The following is an 18735-nucleotide window of genomic DNA, read 5'->3' on the forward strand; positions in this document are numbered from 1 at the left end:
ATATATTAAATTGAGTTTTCAGGTGTTCATAGCCAATTTTATATTTTTTCTCTCTCCTTTTTCCCTCTGTCAATATTTTTTGCGGAGTTGAGCTGTTCTGTAGAATCACTTCCTGGTTGAAGAGCCACAACCTTTGTGTGGTGGCCCGCCAGATATTGCAGTGCCAGTCTGGCGAGGAGTCAGCCCAATGATGATGCTTTGCATCATACAGTGATGCTTGAGGGCACTCCTACAACTATCACAATATCAGCTTTTCAGTCTTACTTCTTCGCCCACTCCTTTTTCTTCCATCTTCTTTGTGGAACAGTGTACATATTTATTACAGGTTCCCTTTAGAATCCCTAAACCCGTTCAGTTTCCAATGATTGAGATAATCATTGTATGACTGGACGCAGTAATATGAATCACAGACTATCAAAGTCTGGCTTCCTGCCTCAGTATGTTCGAGCGCTAGAAGAAGAGCTTTAAGCTCGGCCAACTGCGCTGTACAGTCCCCTAAGGTCTGCGTGTAGGTATTGTGAGGATGGAAAACTCTGTCTTCCATTACCTCGCACACAGCTGCACAAGCTGCCGAGTATTGATGTTTAGTACCTACAGCCGGTTGTGCAGATCCGTCAGTATAAATGATGTTATTATAACTGTCTAGTGGCAAGATATTTAGAGGAGCGGGGTATTCCTGTTCATACTGGAGAAATTCTTGTGTCTGAAGTCTTGGGTCAAATACATAATCAACATCAGTGGCGGTCAGAGACGTTGCCCATTGAATCCAGCGTGGATGTAATGCCTTAGCGTTCAGAACGCTCGCTTTAGTGACAGCCTCGAAGGCCGGCACCGGGGAGACAACAATAATGTGTTTCCCTTGGGTAAGTGGGCTCTCCTTTATGACGCCCATCTGAACTGCTGTCAGAATCTTTTCTGTAGGTGCAAAACTTTTTTCAGCATTTGAGTATAAGTGTGATTTATATGCTATCGGCACTGTGTCATCCTCATTAAAGGTGACATAAGTAAACCCAAGGGCACCAGCCATTATTCTGATGACCAAATTTGTTTTATTATCACGTCTGTGTAAGTGTTTAGCTTCTAGCATGTCCCGTTGCATGTCCCTAAGGATGTGTGTTTGTTCAATTGTCCATCGTCTGCTAGAAAAATTGGGCTGAATTAAGTCATAAAGTGGTTTGTTGCGTTCTGCATAATTTGGAATGTATGTTCTGCCAAAATTGAAGAAACCCAGTAATGACTGTAATTTCTTAAGTGTGTTCGGAGGCTGTAGTTGAACACACTTTTCTAGGAAGTGCGGGGCCAGGCTCTTCCCCTCGTTTGGTAGCTCATATCCCAGGAACAATACACTAAGAAAGGCTATCTTGCTTTTCTTAAAATTAAATTTATAACCGAGGTCTGCAAATCCCAAAATGATCCGATCTACCCTCGCAAGATGAATGTCGAGGGCGTCGTCAGTGAGATAGATATCATCCACATAGGACAATGCGTCGGAATCAAGCTTGTGCAAAATTGATGTTACACGGGCTGAAAACAGCCTTGGGCTATTTTTATAGCCTTGAGGTAAACGACAAAAGCGTTTCTGAGAGCCAAATGAAAATGCACTTAGGTCCCTACTTTCATGTGCTAAATTCTGGCAGAAAAATCCATTAGATATATCCAATATAGTCTTATATTTCTTACGCACTATATTGTTTACCAGGGCTGTGCTGTGTGAATTTTGTATAGCATATGTGCGTGTATGACCATTTAAGTGTCTATAATCAACCACTATTCTATATGAATGATCTGGCTTTGCAACGGGGAATAGTGGATTATTCATTGCCGATGTAAAGGGCTCAATCACTCCCTGGTATTCGAATTGTGATAGTATCTCCTTCACCGGAGCTTTTGCTTCATGTTTAACAGGGTATTGTGGCTGTGGTTGGGGTGTAGACCTAACGGGAATAACATGACAAGGAGAGTCCTTGTCCCAACCTACATGATTACGGTATAGTGCCGGTGCCTGCGCTAAAGTCTATTCAGCAGCATAGGCTTCTTTGGCTGCTTCTGGAACAAGATCGGAGAAAGAAGGTAAAATGACTTCTTCCCCATGCGGGAGCTTGTGGACGTGTTCAGGTGGCCAGTCTCTCTCGGCTAACAGGATATCACTAGTACGTTCATCCCAAAATATTACACTAATAATGCGTTCCACGTCCCCCTCTATCTGAATTGTTAAATCATAAACCCTATCGGGTGGGAGAACGCAGCCATCCGCTGTCTCAACCGCGATGTAATCGCTAGTTGCTGTCGCATCCAGATGATCTTTCAGACTCTGGCGACATATCGTGACCTCTGCTGCGCTGTCCAACAGAGTCACCGCCCACTTGTTCCTCAACAGTGTTCTCAATACTACTGGCATTTTTCATTATCAGTGCCGCCACTTTCTTCTTTTTAAACTGCGGCTTTTGCTGAGGAGTCTTCTTCTTTTTTAATGGCAGACTGGGGTGAGTCTTTCTTTTCTTTCACGTATTCCAGACATAGATCTTGACGGCCCCCTCTCTCGCTACGTTTATCCGGTGCGTCCTGAAAGGAACGAGAGGGACGTGAATCAGTATATCTGTCTGGAGTTCTAATGTGCTCCCTATTTCTGAGATTATAACTCCTTTCGGAGTACTCCGGATGTGGAGAATCAGCTCTCTTATTTCTCCTTTCTTTAAAAAAATTGTTTGTCCCAGCGCTTCTTAGAGCCCTCTTGTGCCTGCTTTGTACCTTCCTTATGGATGGTACATGGTAATTCCAATTTTTTAGGTTTGGCTCCCAAACTATCCCGTCCTATACTAGTATAGGTATCGGAAATTATTTTCGGTAGCTGTCTCTCTTGTTCCACATTTGGAGTTTCCCGGAGACGCTGGCGTATTGCCAGTGCCACCGCTTCCCCTTTAATATTACTCAGTATGAGTGAGGAGACCGCGTCAAAGTTATGCATTAATTTCATCCCCAGATCCAGGGCCAGTGCAGCCCCATGCTCATTTTGTATTTGTTTTAACACTTCTGGTAAATTGGCAAGTGTCGGGTACCATGTGTGGTAGTATAAACGGCAGCGAAGACTGTACCCCACGTGGCACAGTCATCCACTGAGGGAACCATCCCAAACGGCAAGCACATAGTGAGCAGTCTATGTTTTTCCTGGGTCGCGTATGGGGAAACACAGCTTCCAGCTGATTAGTTTTCTGGGCTATCCAGAACGGTATTTTTCCCCGTTCCGTGGGCACTTTACCCATAATAGTATGCACTGTTTGTGGATTAATCCCAGTAGCCAATTAATAACCACCAGCTACTGGCGGTGCTGGACGCGCTGGCGTAGTGTTCAACGTTCGCATTACGAACTGAACCAATCGTCTTTATAATAATGCCACTAATTCATTATATAATACTCGTAATTCTGCGATCGGCATGGTCTGTATGCCTGGGTGGGGTGTGTATGTGGCAAAAATAGGCCATGTAGGTCCCTCATTACTCAAAGGACCTAGCCTCACTCGTCGTAGTACATGTGGTAGGTCGCCTTCAAACCAGTTCTGATGCTCTTGATACGTGAGCGATATTTCATGATACTGGTATGCTTCGTACCGTACAGGTACGTTCGCAATTTCATATGTGTGAAATGTGTGCGTTCTCTGGTCAGCCTCGGGAAAGGTGACCCAACAGTAAAACGTTTCAGTTTGGTATGCTTCAGTTGCCTCTATTATCAGCGTAACATCCCCGCCCTCTTCTGTAAGGCCATGCGCTAATAAATGTTGTGTAAGTGCATGTCTAGCATTTGCAGGAATGTCTATGGTATTAGCCATAGTTGTTTAGAGAAACGGAACACCAATAGGGGAAGGTTTTTCTTTTATGAGTTCGAGCTCGAACAACCTACAGCTTAATTAGGTGTTACCTGTTCAGCTGAGGAGGATTCTCCCAAATACCACGGACGTCTCCGTATAACAGTACTTAGGGTACCTGTTGTCTGTGAGACAGCGACAGTCAAGGTATCCGTAAACTAGTGCCTAAACACCATCGTTGGTGGCGCCATGTCGTAGTTTGGACTCTTGCTCTGAGCAAGACTGCTGGTTTAAGGATAACAGTACTTTTGTTTGTAGGCGACTGAGTCTTTCCTACAACAAGTCGCAACTATTGTCCCAACCTTACCAGCTCACTAGCAGCACCTTACCAGAAACACAATAGTAAAAGCTGATTTATGGCAGTCGCTTACGCATGGACTCAAAGTAAGATATCTCAGGGTTGTCGTGGTTAAACAGAGATTACCCTTTTCTCACAGATATATATTGTCTCGTACAAGCACAGGCAATGACACAGATGCAGTAAAGTTATAATAGCTTTTTATTTAACATAACTGCAATTTGCGATAAGTTGCATGAACTGCAATGATTAGGATAATGAATATACCAAGCAACAGTATTGTGAAGAAGAGAGTCATGGTTATGAAGACCCCCACCATTTTGCAATATATGAATGAAATATATATATGTACGTATAAGATGGAATATGCCCTAATACCCTAATGAGAATAGGCCTAACCTCCTACCTAAAGGAGAGCTGGGTTTCCTAAACCTAATCTGCCAAAGCCGTGTCCATGAGAGGAGCCCCCAACCCTCGTTACCTTGGAATGAGGTCTCTATCTCAGACTCCGTACGGACACGAAGACTGGGTCAGCGTCAAGACGATTGCAGCATCGGTATCAGCGATGGTGGCGATGCCCTCTGGTCGGAACCCCTCTGATTATCTATCTAAAAGTGTGATGTATTTATACAGATCTACAAGGTCCCCTGACGTATGTGTATTCCAAAACAATAGATAACAGACATGTTAAAATGAAGATCTGGAGGTGCGCGCCAGGCGCAGCAATATCAGAGTCCTGGGACTCCCAAAATCAAACATGGCCAGAGTAGAGTATTATATGTAAACTATCCTTAACACCCTGCTTTGTGACCACAATGTTCTAGGTAGGGCACACATCGCTCCTTGTGGCCGCGTCCCTGTCAGGCTCCACAGTGAGACGTATCATAGCACAAAAACTTGATTACAAAGATCGGGACACTATCCTGTACCTTGAGCATGAAAAGGGTGGGATTCACTACCAAGGCAGCAGAATATCCATCTATCTGGACTTTACCCTGGTGCCATCTGCCCACAGAGACTTTCTTCCTGCAATGCGCCCCCTTAAGAAGTTCGGCATCCCTTACGCCCTCCTCTACCCGGCCAAGATTCAAAATTACTCTCATCGGCACAAGCACTCCTTCCCTGACCCTAAGCTGGCTCTGAAGCTCTGTCACAAATACTCCTTCAGGCCCCAGACATTAACTCGCAAGCAGATCCAGACAGAGATAGGCACCTTAGTAACAATGATTGAACTTTTCCATTGCAGCTCTTGGTATGCCCACTCCAGGTCACCTGTCCCAAATCTGGTATGGGATACCACCTGCTTCTCTGACCTACCCGAGTGATAACTCCTGCTAAGTTTTATGTTCATTGTAATGTTAATATAGGTACCTGTCTGAAATTACTATGCTTTTTCTTCGGGTACCATGCACATCGAATTCATACTTTACATGTGCTCAGGTGCATCAGCCTGACACCACAATTGAAGCGAGAACGCCTGGCTGCCTCATTGCTTCTCTGGACACTATGACAGATTATGCTACTGATATGGAGTATTCAAAGGCTGAACAAACTGAGAAAACTAGGTAAACAACTGCATACCTCTGGTGGCACTGGGCAGATAATGCATTGTTGCAGGAGATTTACCTTACAAAGAACACCCAGGAGCAGCTGCTCTCTAGGTGTATTGGAGAGGCACATATTTCCACATATTCCACATGCACACATGGGGTAGCTGCGATTATTTAGAAGGGACTCCAGTGGCTGGTGAATAAGACCTTGGTGAATGTACAGGGCAGATATGTAATACTACATGGAGCTCTCTTGGGTCAGACAGCCTGTTAAAATTTCCTGTATATAGGGCCCTAAGGTTGACTCCCCAGGCTTCTTTATGAATGTGTGGGATAAGATGGTTGCTCTCAGCCACTCAACAGTGGTATGGGGTGGAGATTTCAACATTATCCTTGACCCTCAGATAGATGGATCCTATTCCAACTGGCACCACATCCCTATACTGCAACTCAGATGAACTCCCTCATGTATGATCACTATCTGGTAGACATCTTGTGTGCGAGACACCCCTGCACGACTGAGGGCACTTGAGTAACCACCACCCATGGAGTCTTCTCACTAATAAGTTACTGGCTCACTACCAGAGATATTTGTGGATCTGCTGAGTGTCAAACGGCTACCCAGCATTCTCTCTGATCACATGCCAAAGACACTGACCCTAGCACAAAGAAAAGATGATGGACAGAACGCTGAACAATGCAGACATTCACCCCCCAGACACATATCTGGATGTAATCCATCGTGTTTTTGAATACCATGTCACCCCAGTTTGGACACAGCTATATGCAAATCAGTCTTGACCCTCTCCCCAATAAGAACACTACAGCCCTAACTGCCAGGCCAGTCCTCCCTGGACCAGAAACAAGCATCCTGGGACCGGTTTTGGAGTATCACCCCTCATCAGCAAGGCTAGCCTGAATTCAGTGGCACAATGAGCATGGGAACCACATCTAGGCATACCCTTTCCACTGAGGGCAACAAAGCAAAAAGAAAACGTATGATGGACAGAATGCTGAACACTACAAACATTCACCCCCAGTGACAGGATCTCGGTTTAATCAATTTTTGTTTTTTTTTACCACCATGCCACCCCAGTTTGGACCCAGCCATATGCAAAACAGTCTATACCCTGCTCCCCATGGCAACAGTGCAGCTCGAACTGCCAGGTCAGTCCTCACTGAACCAGAAAAAAGCATCCTGGGACCGGTTTCGGAGTATCAGCCCTCATCAGCCAGGCTAGCCTGAATCCAGTGGCACAGTGAGCATGGGACCTACAACTCTTTTTTTGCCCGCCACCCCAGTTCTTTTTGCTTTTGTCGCCCCAAGTGGGAAGGGTAGGCCAGGAAGTGGGTCCCGTGCTCACTGCATCATTGTGGGTAGAATGGACGGACTATACGTGGTACATGGTGGGAGAAGCACGAAACAGAGGAGCAAGGCACCGGAGGGCTGCAGTTAGCGCTGTGGTTTTCACTCACCGCCGCAGGACAGTGGAGCGGGCACAAGCACTGTGGGTGCCACGGTGGGCGTTGTGGTTACCACCCCCCGCTTCACCCACCTTGCTCGTCGAGGAATAGAGTAGCGGTGGCCACTGAGCAATAACAGAGCAAGGTACCGGAGGGCCACGGGGAGTGCTGCGGTTACGGTCCCCGCTATTCCGCAGAGAAACAGAGCAGCAAGTCACTGGAAGACCGCAGAGAGTTTTGTGCTCATCACTCTCCGCTGTACCCATTGCTCTGCACCATACAACACCACTGTGTTATCAAAAAGCCGTGAGGTCTCCAATGGAGAGATAAAGAGGTGGTGGCGGCGATATTTCTCCCGGCTGCAACTTGTGTCGCAGCGAGGATGGAACAGATCCAGCGAGGATGGAACAGATACAGGACGAGAGAAGGAGAAGGGGAGCAGAGTTTAGGTTTAGCAGGCAGATGGTAAGTGGGTTTGGAAGGTGTGTGGCAGAGGACCAGATCAATTGTCTATTTCTACCTTAAATTAAATATGGATTGTTAGGCCACTTATCTATCTGCACTTTTTCGTTACTGTTATTCCACTGGGAAGGTTCCAAGGTCATGGAGGGAGAGCATTATATTGCTGCTCCATAAGAAGGGCTCTATAAACTCATGGTGTAATTATAGGCAGATTACCTTATTAGATGCCACAGGAAAAATCTTTGCCAAATGCATCCTAAAATGACTTGTTAGAATGGGTAGAATATAAAAAGTCATCCCACTTGAACAGGCTGGGTTTAGAGCTGATCACTCGACCCTTGATAATATAACTGTGATTCATCTGCTGCTGGAAAAATATGTGAATGGGAGGAAAATGCCAGTTTACGCAGCTTTTATAGATTTTTCAACAGCTTTTGATCGCATGGACAGGCAGATTATTTGGAAGAAGTTGGATGCCATGGGTATTCCTGGGGCCTTTTAAAACGTATAGCCCTTCATACAGACAATTGGTGCCATGTCATGGTAGGGGGTGGACGGCGCATGACACTGAAAATCCCGACTAGAAATGGGCTTAAACAGGGCTGCCTATTGACCCCTTTGCTTTTTTCATTAATTATGGCAGATTTACCCTTGGCGTTGAGTAAGATTGGCAGGGATGCCCTGAAATTAGGTGGACACACTTTGGAGACTCAGCTCTATACAAATTATATTATTTTAATGGATTTGAGTCTTAAAGGCCTTCAGACGCATCTTAATGCATTATCAATTTACTCTGATGCCCAGTTTTTGAAGGTTAATATAAATAAGACTAAATTCATGAGATGCTCTGTAAAAGGTTGCCTGAGGGACGAAAGGTATAGTTGGTCTTTCAAAAATATTTCTTTAAAGGTAATAAAATCATACCCCTATTTGGGCAGCTTTATCTAAGTCAATATGGCAGATACTGATCATATTGCCCATATTTCTAATAAGGCCTATGCCCTTGGAAATGCGCTAAAATCACTTTATGGGGCAATAGGTTATAGGCATTTTAAAACATCTTTTAACAGTATAAAAAATGAAGGTTCCTTCCACTTCTTTATGCTGTTGAAACCATTAAAGTTAGGTGTTGGCACTTTATGCATAAGTTAAGATTCTCTGTACTATTTACACCTTAAAATCCATGGCCTTGGTGGAAGCACTAAGATTAGAATTAGGACTGGTGAGTACGTATATAAAATGGATTACCAGCTATCCTGAGATGGTATCATTGTATTTTACATGCTAATTCTAATACTTTAAGGGGCTTTATAGCTGTGGAAATTCTCCTTGATTATGTACAGTCTGGGCCGTTTCTATCTAATGTTCAACCTGCACAGGAGCACTTTACATTGTCAAAATCAGACACTCAGAATATGAGTTATGTTCATCTTAAGACATTTTTAAAGTGTCATATAAGGAATTCTTCCATGTTGTGCAATATGAGGGTTTGTAATGCTAAGCCTTGTTTTGTTAATGTAACTCTTTCTTGTCAACTGGCTACCCCACAGGCATATTTATACTGGAATTTGGAGCATAGGGTGCAAAGATGTATGTTGCTTTTTTTGGATGAACTGTTTGCTAGTAAAGGCTATAACAGATGCCTTCGGGGCGTTCCTAGGGAAGAAAGAAATTGTAACTTCTGTAAATATGATATACAGACAATTGAGCATGTTATTTTTGTCTGCCTAGTTGTAAGGGTATTACAATGAAGATTCTTAAAACCATTATTTTAAAGGTATGGAGTAAGAACTGCAAAGGCTGCTATGCATTTATTATTAAATTATCCGATTAATAAATTAATGTGTGAAAACCTTTTTAAAATGTGTAGTTTTTATGAATTTGTATTGAATTAATTATATATACTGTAGATCTCAGTGTACGATCTAAATCTTTAATTTAAAAAAAACTGAACCCAACATGGTTTGTTGCACTGTATGGGCACAGCCAGACTGGACAACCTATATTCAGCCAGCCTTCCACTGGCCAACAATCCGGTGTTCACCCCCACTAGAGATGTATCTGCCAAACATCAACTTCACAGGCTAGGGCTGGAGACTTTGGCAACTTTTACCTTGGCAGGTAAATTCATATTTATACAGGACCTGCAGGCCCAGACCCACTGCACGTCAGCGTTACTTCTATATTACAGACTGAGCAGCACTTAAAGAGCCGCACACAGCACATTCCCCTGCAAACCACATGCCCTTGCAGGTCCTAGATTCCTAGCTGGGTAAACCCTCTCCCTGACTTCTCACCTCAACTCTAACATGCAAGACAAGGCCTCTGTGCTCACACCCAAAGCAATTTGGAGATGGTGGACACACTTCGGCAATGACCTAACTAAAGAAAAATGGAGATATTGCTGCTCCTAAACAAGCATGCACTTACAATTCCTACACCGTACTTATCACACCCCCGCAAGTCTACGGAGAATGGGCCTTTATCTGAAAAACTTCCGCCCCATCTCTCTTCTGCCTTTCCCAGCCAAGGTTATAGAGAAGACCGTCAACAAACAGCTGACCACCTTCCTGGAAAACAACAACCTGCTCGACCCTTCACAAACAGGATTCCGAACCAACCACAGCACAGAAACCGCCCTCATCTCAGTCACTGACGACATCAGAACCCTGATGGACAACGGTGAAACAGTCGCCCTCATTCTCCTCGACCTCTCAGCTGCCTTCGACACCGTCTGTCACCGCACCCTAATCACCCGCCTCCGCTCCACCGGGATCCAAGGCCAGGCCCTGGACTGGATCGCCTCCTTCCTCTCAAACCGTTCCCAAAGAGTTTACTTCCCTCCGTTTCGCTCAGAACCCACCGAGATCATCTGCGGCGTCCCACAAGGCTCATCGCTCAGCCCGACACTCTTCAATGTTTACATGAGCCCCCTCGCCAACATCGTTCGCAAGCACAACATCATCATCACCTCCTACGCCGACGACACCCAACTTATACTCTCCCTCACCAAGGACCCCGCCAGCGCCAAGACCAACCTACAAGAGGGTATGAAGGACGTTGCAGATTGGAGGAGGCTCAGCCGCCTAAAGCTGAACTCTGAAAAAACGGAAGTCCTCATCCTCGGCAACACCCCGTCCGCCTGGGACGACTCCTGGTGGCCCACGGCCCTCGGCACCGCACCGACCCCCACAGACCACGCCCGTAACCTCGGCTTCATCTTGGACCCTCTTCTCACCATGACCAAGCAAGTCAACGCCGTGTCCTCCGCCTGCTTCCTCACCCTCCGCATGCTCCGCAAGATCTTCCGCTGGATCCCCGCCGACACTAGAAAAACCGTGACCCACGCCCTCGTCACGAGCCGTCTGGACTAAGGCAACACCCTCTACGCCGGGACCACAGCCAACCTCCAAAATCGCCTGCAACGCATTCAAAACGCATCGGCACGCCTCATCCTCGACGTACCCCGCAACAGCCACATCTCCGCTCACCTGAGACACCTGCATTGGCTCCCAGTCAGCAAAAGGATCACCTTTCGACTTCTCACCCATGCACACAAAGCCCTCCACAACAAGGGACCGGAATACCTCAACCGACGCCTCAGCTTCTACGTCCCCACCCGCCTCCTCCGTTCCTCTGGTCTCGCACTCGCTGCCGTCCCTCGCATCCGCCGCTCCACGGCGGGTGGGAGATCTTTTTCCTTCCTGGCGGCCAAGACCTGGAACTCCCTCCCCACCAGCCTCAGGACCACTCCACTTTCCGGAGACTCCTAAAAACCTGGCTATTCGAGCAGCAGTAACCTCCCCCCCTTTCCCCTAGCGCCTTGAGACCCGCACGGGTGAGTAGCGCGCTTTATAAATGTTAATGATTTGATTTGATTTGATTTGATTGGTGATGTGGTGCGTAGGAGCAGACTACCTGCCCCATGCATTTGGATGCACCAAACTAGCTGAATATTTGGATGTAGTTTACAATTGCATAGACTTGATAGAGAGCCCTGTGCGCAGAACCCCACTCATGGCCCTACTAGGGTATACTAAAGATGGCCAAGCTGGCACCTGAGAGCAATGCTGCTACTTCTAGCAAAGAGAAGGGTGGCGATGCACTGGAGAGGAAACACAAGCCCCAAGCCGGACAAACTGGCTGAGGGATATGCATATTGCCAAGAATGCTTGGAGGACTACTGGGTGCTGAGGCCGGTTAAATCTCACCTCAAAGACTTCTGGAGCTTGATCAGCTCCGATTTGCAACTTCAGGCAGACTGAGACACAGCTTACCCAATGTTCTTATGAATACTGCTCTATCAGCATTAATGTTTTGAAAATGGCATCTCCTTATTGGTACAGGAGTGCTAGCGTGTTACTTGCATATCTTAAGACTACTGAATGTGATTCTAGACTTCTAATATAATCATGAAATTTTTTAGAGGGTACCTAATGTTTTCGGTTGTACATTAAAATTAAAATAAAAAATAAAAAACACTGTACCCACGCCACAGCCACAGCTTCACCTTTGGCCCCCACCACCCGCTCTGCCCCCGTCCAGTGTCAGTACGCCCAGAGGGTCTGTGTGGCACTTCAGTTCACCAGGTAGCGCACAGCCCTTCAGGATGTAATGACATGCAGGACCACCATCTTCCGAAACACATCAAAAGTGGACAGGGAAGTTCTGGATTCAAGGAACCCCACCACCTCCCCCTCAATCAGCAGGATTACACACTCCACTGTCAGGATCTGCTGCCACACTGCTCCACCACTGTCCGGCTTGGTAGTTCAGACTGGACTGATCACATTGGAGCAGGGTCAAGACTGCTTTGCATTTACCTGAGTCCAAACCAAAGAGTATTGTGTGCAAAATAATAATTGTCTGGGATAAAGCCCAGAGTAATTATCTGTGGCTGAGATTAATTCAAGCATTCCATTCATCACTTTTTGTGTACTTTGCCCTAAGGGGGAGTGGATATGCCCAGACGTGGGACTGTGAACACTGTCACTTGAACCAAGCTATACCAGGCTGATGAGCCTATAGCATGGGCAAAACTAGTTCTGGGTTGAGTTTAGTTCAGGGAGGACTTGGCTTGGCAGTTCAGGCTAGATCATTACCACTGGTGCAGGGTCAAGAATGATTTGCATATAGCTAGGTCCTAACTGAGGTGACAGTGTGTGAAAAATAATGATGGACTGGGATGCTGCAGCGAGTAATTATTTTCTGAGATTAATTCAAGCATTCCATCAATCACTGTTTGCATACATTAGTACGGACTAGGGCTGTGCAAAAGGTCTCTGAATTGGGGCAAACTCAGAGGCACCTGCCGAGCTGCCTCGTGTCTCACCTGCTGTTTAAACTTGTAAAGGAACGGTTCGCTAAGAGCATTCACAAGTTATGCAAACGTTAAGGAGTGGTCACCACTGGTCACACATGCTATTTTGTTATACGCTGAAAATATTTTGGTATATCAGCCCTAGAACAGACAGAGGCGCTCAGGTGCCTTTCGGGTGGTCTTGGGCTTGATTGTTCACATGGCATATTCCCCATTAAAAGACTTGAAAAGGCAACCTCGAGGAGGTGGGGTTTATCGCAATACCCATGGCATTTCAAACATTTATATGGATGTGCATATATACACAGGTACTTATAGTCAAAAAGAGAAGCAGGGCAAAACAAAGGCATAATTTATTTCTTTACGTTCTGGAGAAAGTTTCAACTGTCTCTGTTGGGGCCAACAGCGCTATCAAAAATTGTGTCCTTACTACATCTACTACATTTAGTCACAAATCTACCCTTGATACTACATAGGTCAATGGTCCGCGAACTAGACCGCGTGCTTACCGAGATAGTGTAGGTATTCGTAGGCAGAGAATGGCACTTGACAAGTTGTTTCTCTCTCTAAAAGCCAGCAGCCAGGGGGCGACACTTCTTGATGCAGACGCTCACTTTTAGCTTCGATGTATTTGTTGCTTGAGCTGCAAGATCTTGAAATAGACAGATCTCCCGCTATGGCAGGGGTCTTCAAACTGGGGGGCATGCCCCCCTAGAGGGGCCTCACGTTATTGAGGGGATGGGGGGGGCAAACTCTGGACAAAATAAGCACTATGCAGATAACAGTGCTTTGTTTTAAGCAGAAAATAAGTTATTGCATTTTTTTAAAGTTATCTGAACGTAGATGCAATGTTTAAATAAGCCTAAACATATTTAAACATTGCCAACTTATTAAAATAATTATGAAAAATTCTGAGGGGATTTTTTTTTTTTATGGGGCGGGGGGAGGATTCCTGTTTGATTCCTATGACATTCCTGATGCATGCGGCACTTTACAGGGCAGTCAGTTGGCAGTGCTTGGGTGGAACCAGAGGCAGATAAGGAGTTGCATTCACTGCTGACTTAGAGCTCTAAATACCACAGAGATACCAATATATCGTGCACTGAAGAAAGGTCAAGTACTGCCCCGGCAGCTCTTACACTTCAATAGAGTTAAGATCTCCAGACTGAACTGAACAATAAGGACTGGACCACAATTCTATGCCACATACTTAAGGTTTCCAGAAATGCACATCTTAAACTATTGCAGTTCGACTATGTGCATCGCACAAAACTCACCAGACTGGCTGCATCGGATTTTCGCCAGTGTCTCTCTCAAATGCGCCAGATGCGATAATGACATGCCAGATTTCTTTCACATGACCTGGCAGTGTAAGGCACTCCAACCCTCATGAAGGGAACTCAGGCTGGTGACGACGTGACTATATCCTTGAGACACGGGGCTTTACACCTATATGTTGCTCTATAATATATGTAGTATATGTTAAAAGACGCACTAGAGAGCAGTTGAAAAACAAACATCCAAATTTGTTACGATGCCCGAGGCCTAGGAACATATTTAGTATAGTTCTGTAAACATATCAGGGAGAACAGGTGCACAAGGGAGATCTGTGCTAAAGAAGGATAAAGGCTCTGGTTCAATATAGGTAGAAGCACTATGTGTGTGGAAATTAGAGAAGTTCATTATGAAATAATGTATAATTTGTATTACACCCCTAGCAGACTCGACTATGTTTCCTGGTAGAAGCTTGAAATTTTGGAGGGGCTGTGGTCAAGTAGACAATGTGATGCATATCTGATAGAATCTACCTATAACTGCTCCTTTCTGCAAGGAGCTTTTTAGTTTGTATTCAACAAAGAAGGCGACAGGAGGGTCAGTTATATTCTATTCTAGTCCCAGGGGCGACAAAGTGTGGTCTGTGATGTGACCAAGGGCCGCACCCTAACAGGGTGGCGGGAGTTGGAGGGGGACGGGTGGTAATGTAGGTATAGGTGAAGTAAAACATGTACATCTAGTGGCTGAACTGCACAATGTGAAACCCGAAAACCCGAGATTAATCCCAGCTTCTCCAATTCACCAAATTGTGTGATCCTCCGCAATTATTTTATTTCACTTTCCCTCCTTTTTTCTTTGTCACATATAAGAGGATCTCAAAAATACATGACATCAGGATGTGCACAGTACAAAACCTTTTCCTGTGTTACATATAAAAAACTACAATGTTGATCATGTATAATAGGAATACAGGCCACTCTATGAGTGCACATAACTGACTTGCCTGTTAGTTCACTATTGGCAATGTTGTCAGTGAGTAGGGAAGAATGAATCTTTCTAATGTTTGAAAACTATCACTTAAAAAATACTTCTTAATACATTGATATAATATGATGTGCCATAGTGAAATGATTCTGCATGTTAACGAAATAAACTTGAATTTTGGAGAGATCTTATCATATCTTTACCCTTTTACTGCAACAAATGTTTTGAAAGTGAATGTGTTCCTAAAGTTAGGTGGTGCAGGACAACCTAGTTACTTTCTTCAAGATCAATTAACCTTTAAACAAAGACTTGCTTGTTTAATATATTTTAATAAGTGCTGAGTCGAATGAACAACTGCCAGTGTTGCAGTTTATTAGGGGGCCATACTTTAAGAATCACTGGCTTAACTTCTTCAAACCAGCAGTGTTCCAAGAAAAGACCTTGAATAGTTCACCGTGGCTAACGTACATAGGGGGAGTAACCTGTGCGCTAACTGAGCTCCCCCTGTGTTCAGGGGCCCATTATTCCTGTTGAGTTGGCAGTCAGGTCCCTCCAACCCTTTCAGGGGTGCATATTTGTTCTGAAGTCACCCCTATGCAATCACTGGGGAAAGTCTTAGCAGAGGGCCCCAGCAACTCAACCCTCCTCAGGATATACTCAAATGGGAAAGTGTCATAACCACTGCGGCGTGTCAGCCAGCTACAGGCTTTTGATATTAATTGGCTCTTCATTTCAGTATGCACCAGTTTGAGCCTAGGTGCAGTCTTTAATACCATGACATAGGAGAACGTTGCCGGGGGAAGATTCGATCTTTGTATATCCCTTCTTGCACAACCATTTTGTGTTACCCTAGCCTCTAAGCTCATCCATGAAGCATGCCCCCCCTCCCCCCCCTATTCGCTCATTTGAGTGCCCTGAAGCCAAGTGACGTGGGGATACAGTCTGTGTTGTTAAGACCTGAAGTTGGGCGGACACTCAGGGGTTGTAGATCATGCCTGGTGGAAACCCCTTAGGTACATGGAGCTCAATAGAGGTAGCCTGGGTAATCTCTAACAGATTTAGAAGTAGCAATACTAAGCAAGTGGGACACTTTTGCTTCTAGGAAGACAAGGTGGTTAACAACCTGCGTTAAATGCTGTCCTCCTTGAAAGAGTGAGCTGTCTGTATAGCAGCATCCTGTTTAGCTTTAAACCCGGTATCATCTGAAGACCACTTCTTACGTAAGGCTCCAGCCTTCTTTTTCACGGGACACTGAGTGAATTATCCACCTGGGAAGAACCGCCCCTACTTTGCCCAGTGGAAAGCAGGAGGGGGACTAAAAGCCACTCTGCCATCCATGGGTCCCATGTCTTTGACAAGGCCATCAGAGATAGGTGCAAGCTATAGATAAAACAAATAAACAGCAAACTCCACTAGGTCACCAGCACATGGGACCAAGAGTGAGGGGCCTGGCCTCCAAAGTCTGATGACTGGCACAGAAGGACCCACTCTTGGCCCGGGCGTGTCCCTCCCACATGCAAGTGTCACCCTATTTTGCGCTGCACCCAGGAGAGCCTCCTTCTCCTGGGGTTTCAAGGGCTTCTGGGAGATGGAGTCTGCCCCAAAGGACTGAAGCGCCAGCAATGTCAGGTTATCACTGGTTGGATAAGCAGTCCCAGTATATACATTTTTCTATGTAAATTGGTCCGCTCTGCCTACTGCAATGGATTTTCACCAACAAGACAAAGAACCCTGCTTTACTCAAATTCCTTATGGTCTCCAAGACCTCCCCCACTCTAAGTGGTTCATATAGATAGCCAGATTTACTGCATCACCTTAATACGATTCACCCAATTTAAGTACAACTCCACTTAATATCTGAACCAAAAAAAATATATAAAATGTAAATCCCTGTTTCAGGTACCCGATCTTAAGATGTCTGCAACCACCCACCTCACAAAATAGATTGATCCCTGGGTCTCAAGCTATGACCTCACTAATTCATACAAATACATATAATACTCATCATTTACTGTTTTGTTTTATTTTGTATTAGCTTAAGTCTCCATTTTGTAATTTACTAAAAGGGATACTGTTGAATCTACAAGGTTTGAAACTACCGATTCAGTTTGCACTTTTAAAGGAATGCATTTAAAATATGCAATACAATTAAACAAAGGAATTGGACAAATTAAACATATATCAGTTTATCAATATTATATTTTTCTCTCACAATTGGACAGAATCCCCTTTGTACGGTTGATTTTGTTCTTGTTGCCTATAACATCTCAATATGGCAAGTATTTTTTTACCACTTAGTTTACACTATATTTTAAGAACCACTTAGTTTACACTATATCTGAAGAATAGTATCTGTGAAATACATACAGCATTGCAAGAGAAATGTAAAAAAAAAAAAAAAAAACATACTTAGCTCTAAGGCCTGAGTTAACATATCACGTTCATACACAATATTCAAAGGGGGAACACATTTGCTCGATATGTGGTCCTCTAAGTAGTCATCGTCATCTTCCACTTTTCGTCTAAATTCTTTTATCAGCTGAAGGCAACGAACAAATATGTCAGTACCTATTAACAAAAAAACAAAACACTGATTTAACTTTTTAGTTTTTGCTATCGGGATGCATCATCCTTATAGTTGAATCCTGCACCTGTATAAGTACCTGCACCACTGTATAGTACTACACACTACATTTATTAAAGCCTTTCCTGAACCCCTCAGCTGTTACAAGACTTCATACCACAATGATAAGTCATTACCTGAACATTGGTGACCTATATTATTTTTAAGTTTCATATTTGTTACTTTCACAAGACAACAATTCTAAGGGTGCAGAGAACCGGTACCTTCCATTTGTCTCATTCCTGAAATCTGCCAGAATAACAAAACATTTTATCAAAGTGCCTCGCCCTGATAAAATGCCAGTAGATATATTTTTAATAAGATCCCCAGATCTAGGCCCCATATGGGGACATATGGTCTCAATCTATAATGACAGAAACAGATATCCTAAGTACATAAAAAGGAGCAGAAATCATACTCCTTTTCATAAAGGAACATAAGGATAATGTAAGATTTCCTGGCTTTAGTAACAAAGTTTCAATTCTATTAAGGACACAGAGGCAAAGATTATGCTTTACTTTTCTTCACCTTTATTGCAGCAGCCAAATACATCAAGAAAAAAAAAAAAATACAAAACTACATTTCCTGTGGAGAAATTCAAAAAGAACATCTTTGAAATTGGACCACTTGTATGCCACCAGAGTCAGATAAGAACACACAGCATGCAATTTCACAGTTTAACTTCATAAATGATGAGTTCACACCAGAATCGAGGCAGGATTCATTCAAAACATGATATATGTACGCCCAACAACATTTATAAGTCACCCGAATATCTCTACTCTTCTTCCAAGTGGGGGTTAGCGACTCATTTGGGTGGGAATAATCCTCGCCTCCACTTCTTTACCAGAATTGAAACTTTCCTTTACTAAACCTAGGAAATTTTACATTGTCAGGAC

At 44.4% G+C, this 18735-nt stretch overlaps 1 protein-coding gene across 1 annotated transcript in view; it reads right to left on the reverse strand.

Annotated features, from left to right (window-relative positions):
- The window catches only part of GTF3C1 (general transcription factor IIIC subunit 1), a 1928973-nt gene that overhangs the window by 1669246 nt on the left and 240992 nt on the right, over positions 1-18735 (reverse strand). Inside the window, exon 7 of the mRNA XM_069210709.1 lies at positions 17623-17781. Coding sequence (XP_069066810.1) covers positions 17623-17781 — 159 coding nt within the window. The remainder of the gene's footprint in view (positions 1-17622; positions 17782-18735) is intronic.

Source organism: Pleurodeles waltl, chromosome 10 (assembly GCF_031143425.1).
Source record: "Pleurodeles waltl isolate 20211129_DDA chromosome 10, aPleWal1.hap1.20221129, whole genome shotgun sequence".
Classification (NCBI taxonomy): Eukaryota; Metazoa; Chordata; class Amphibia; order Caudata; family Salamandridae; genus Pleurodeles; species Pleurodeles waltl.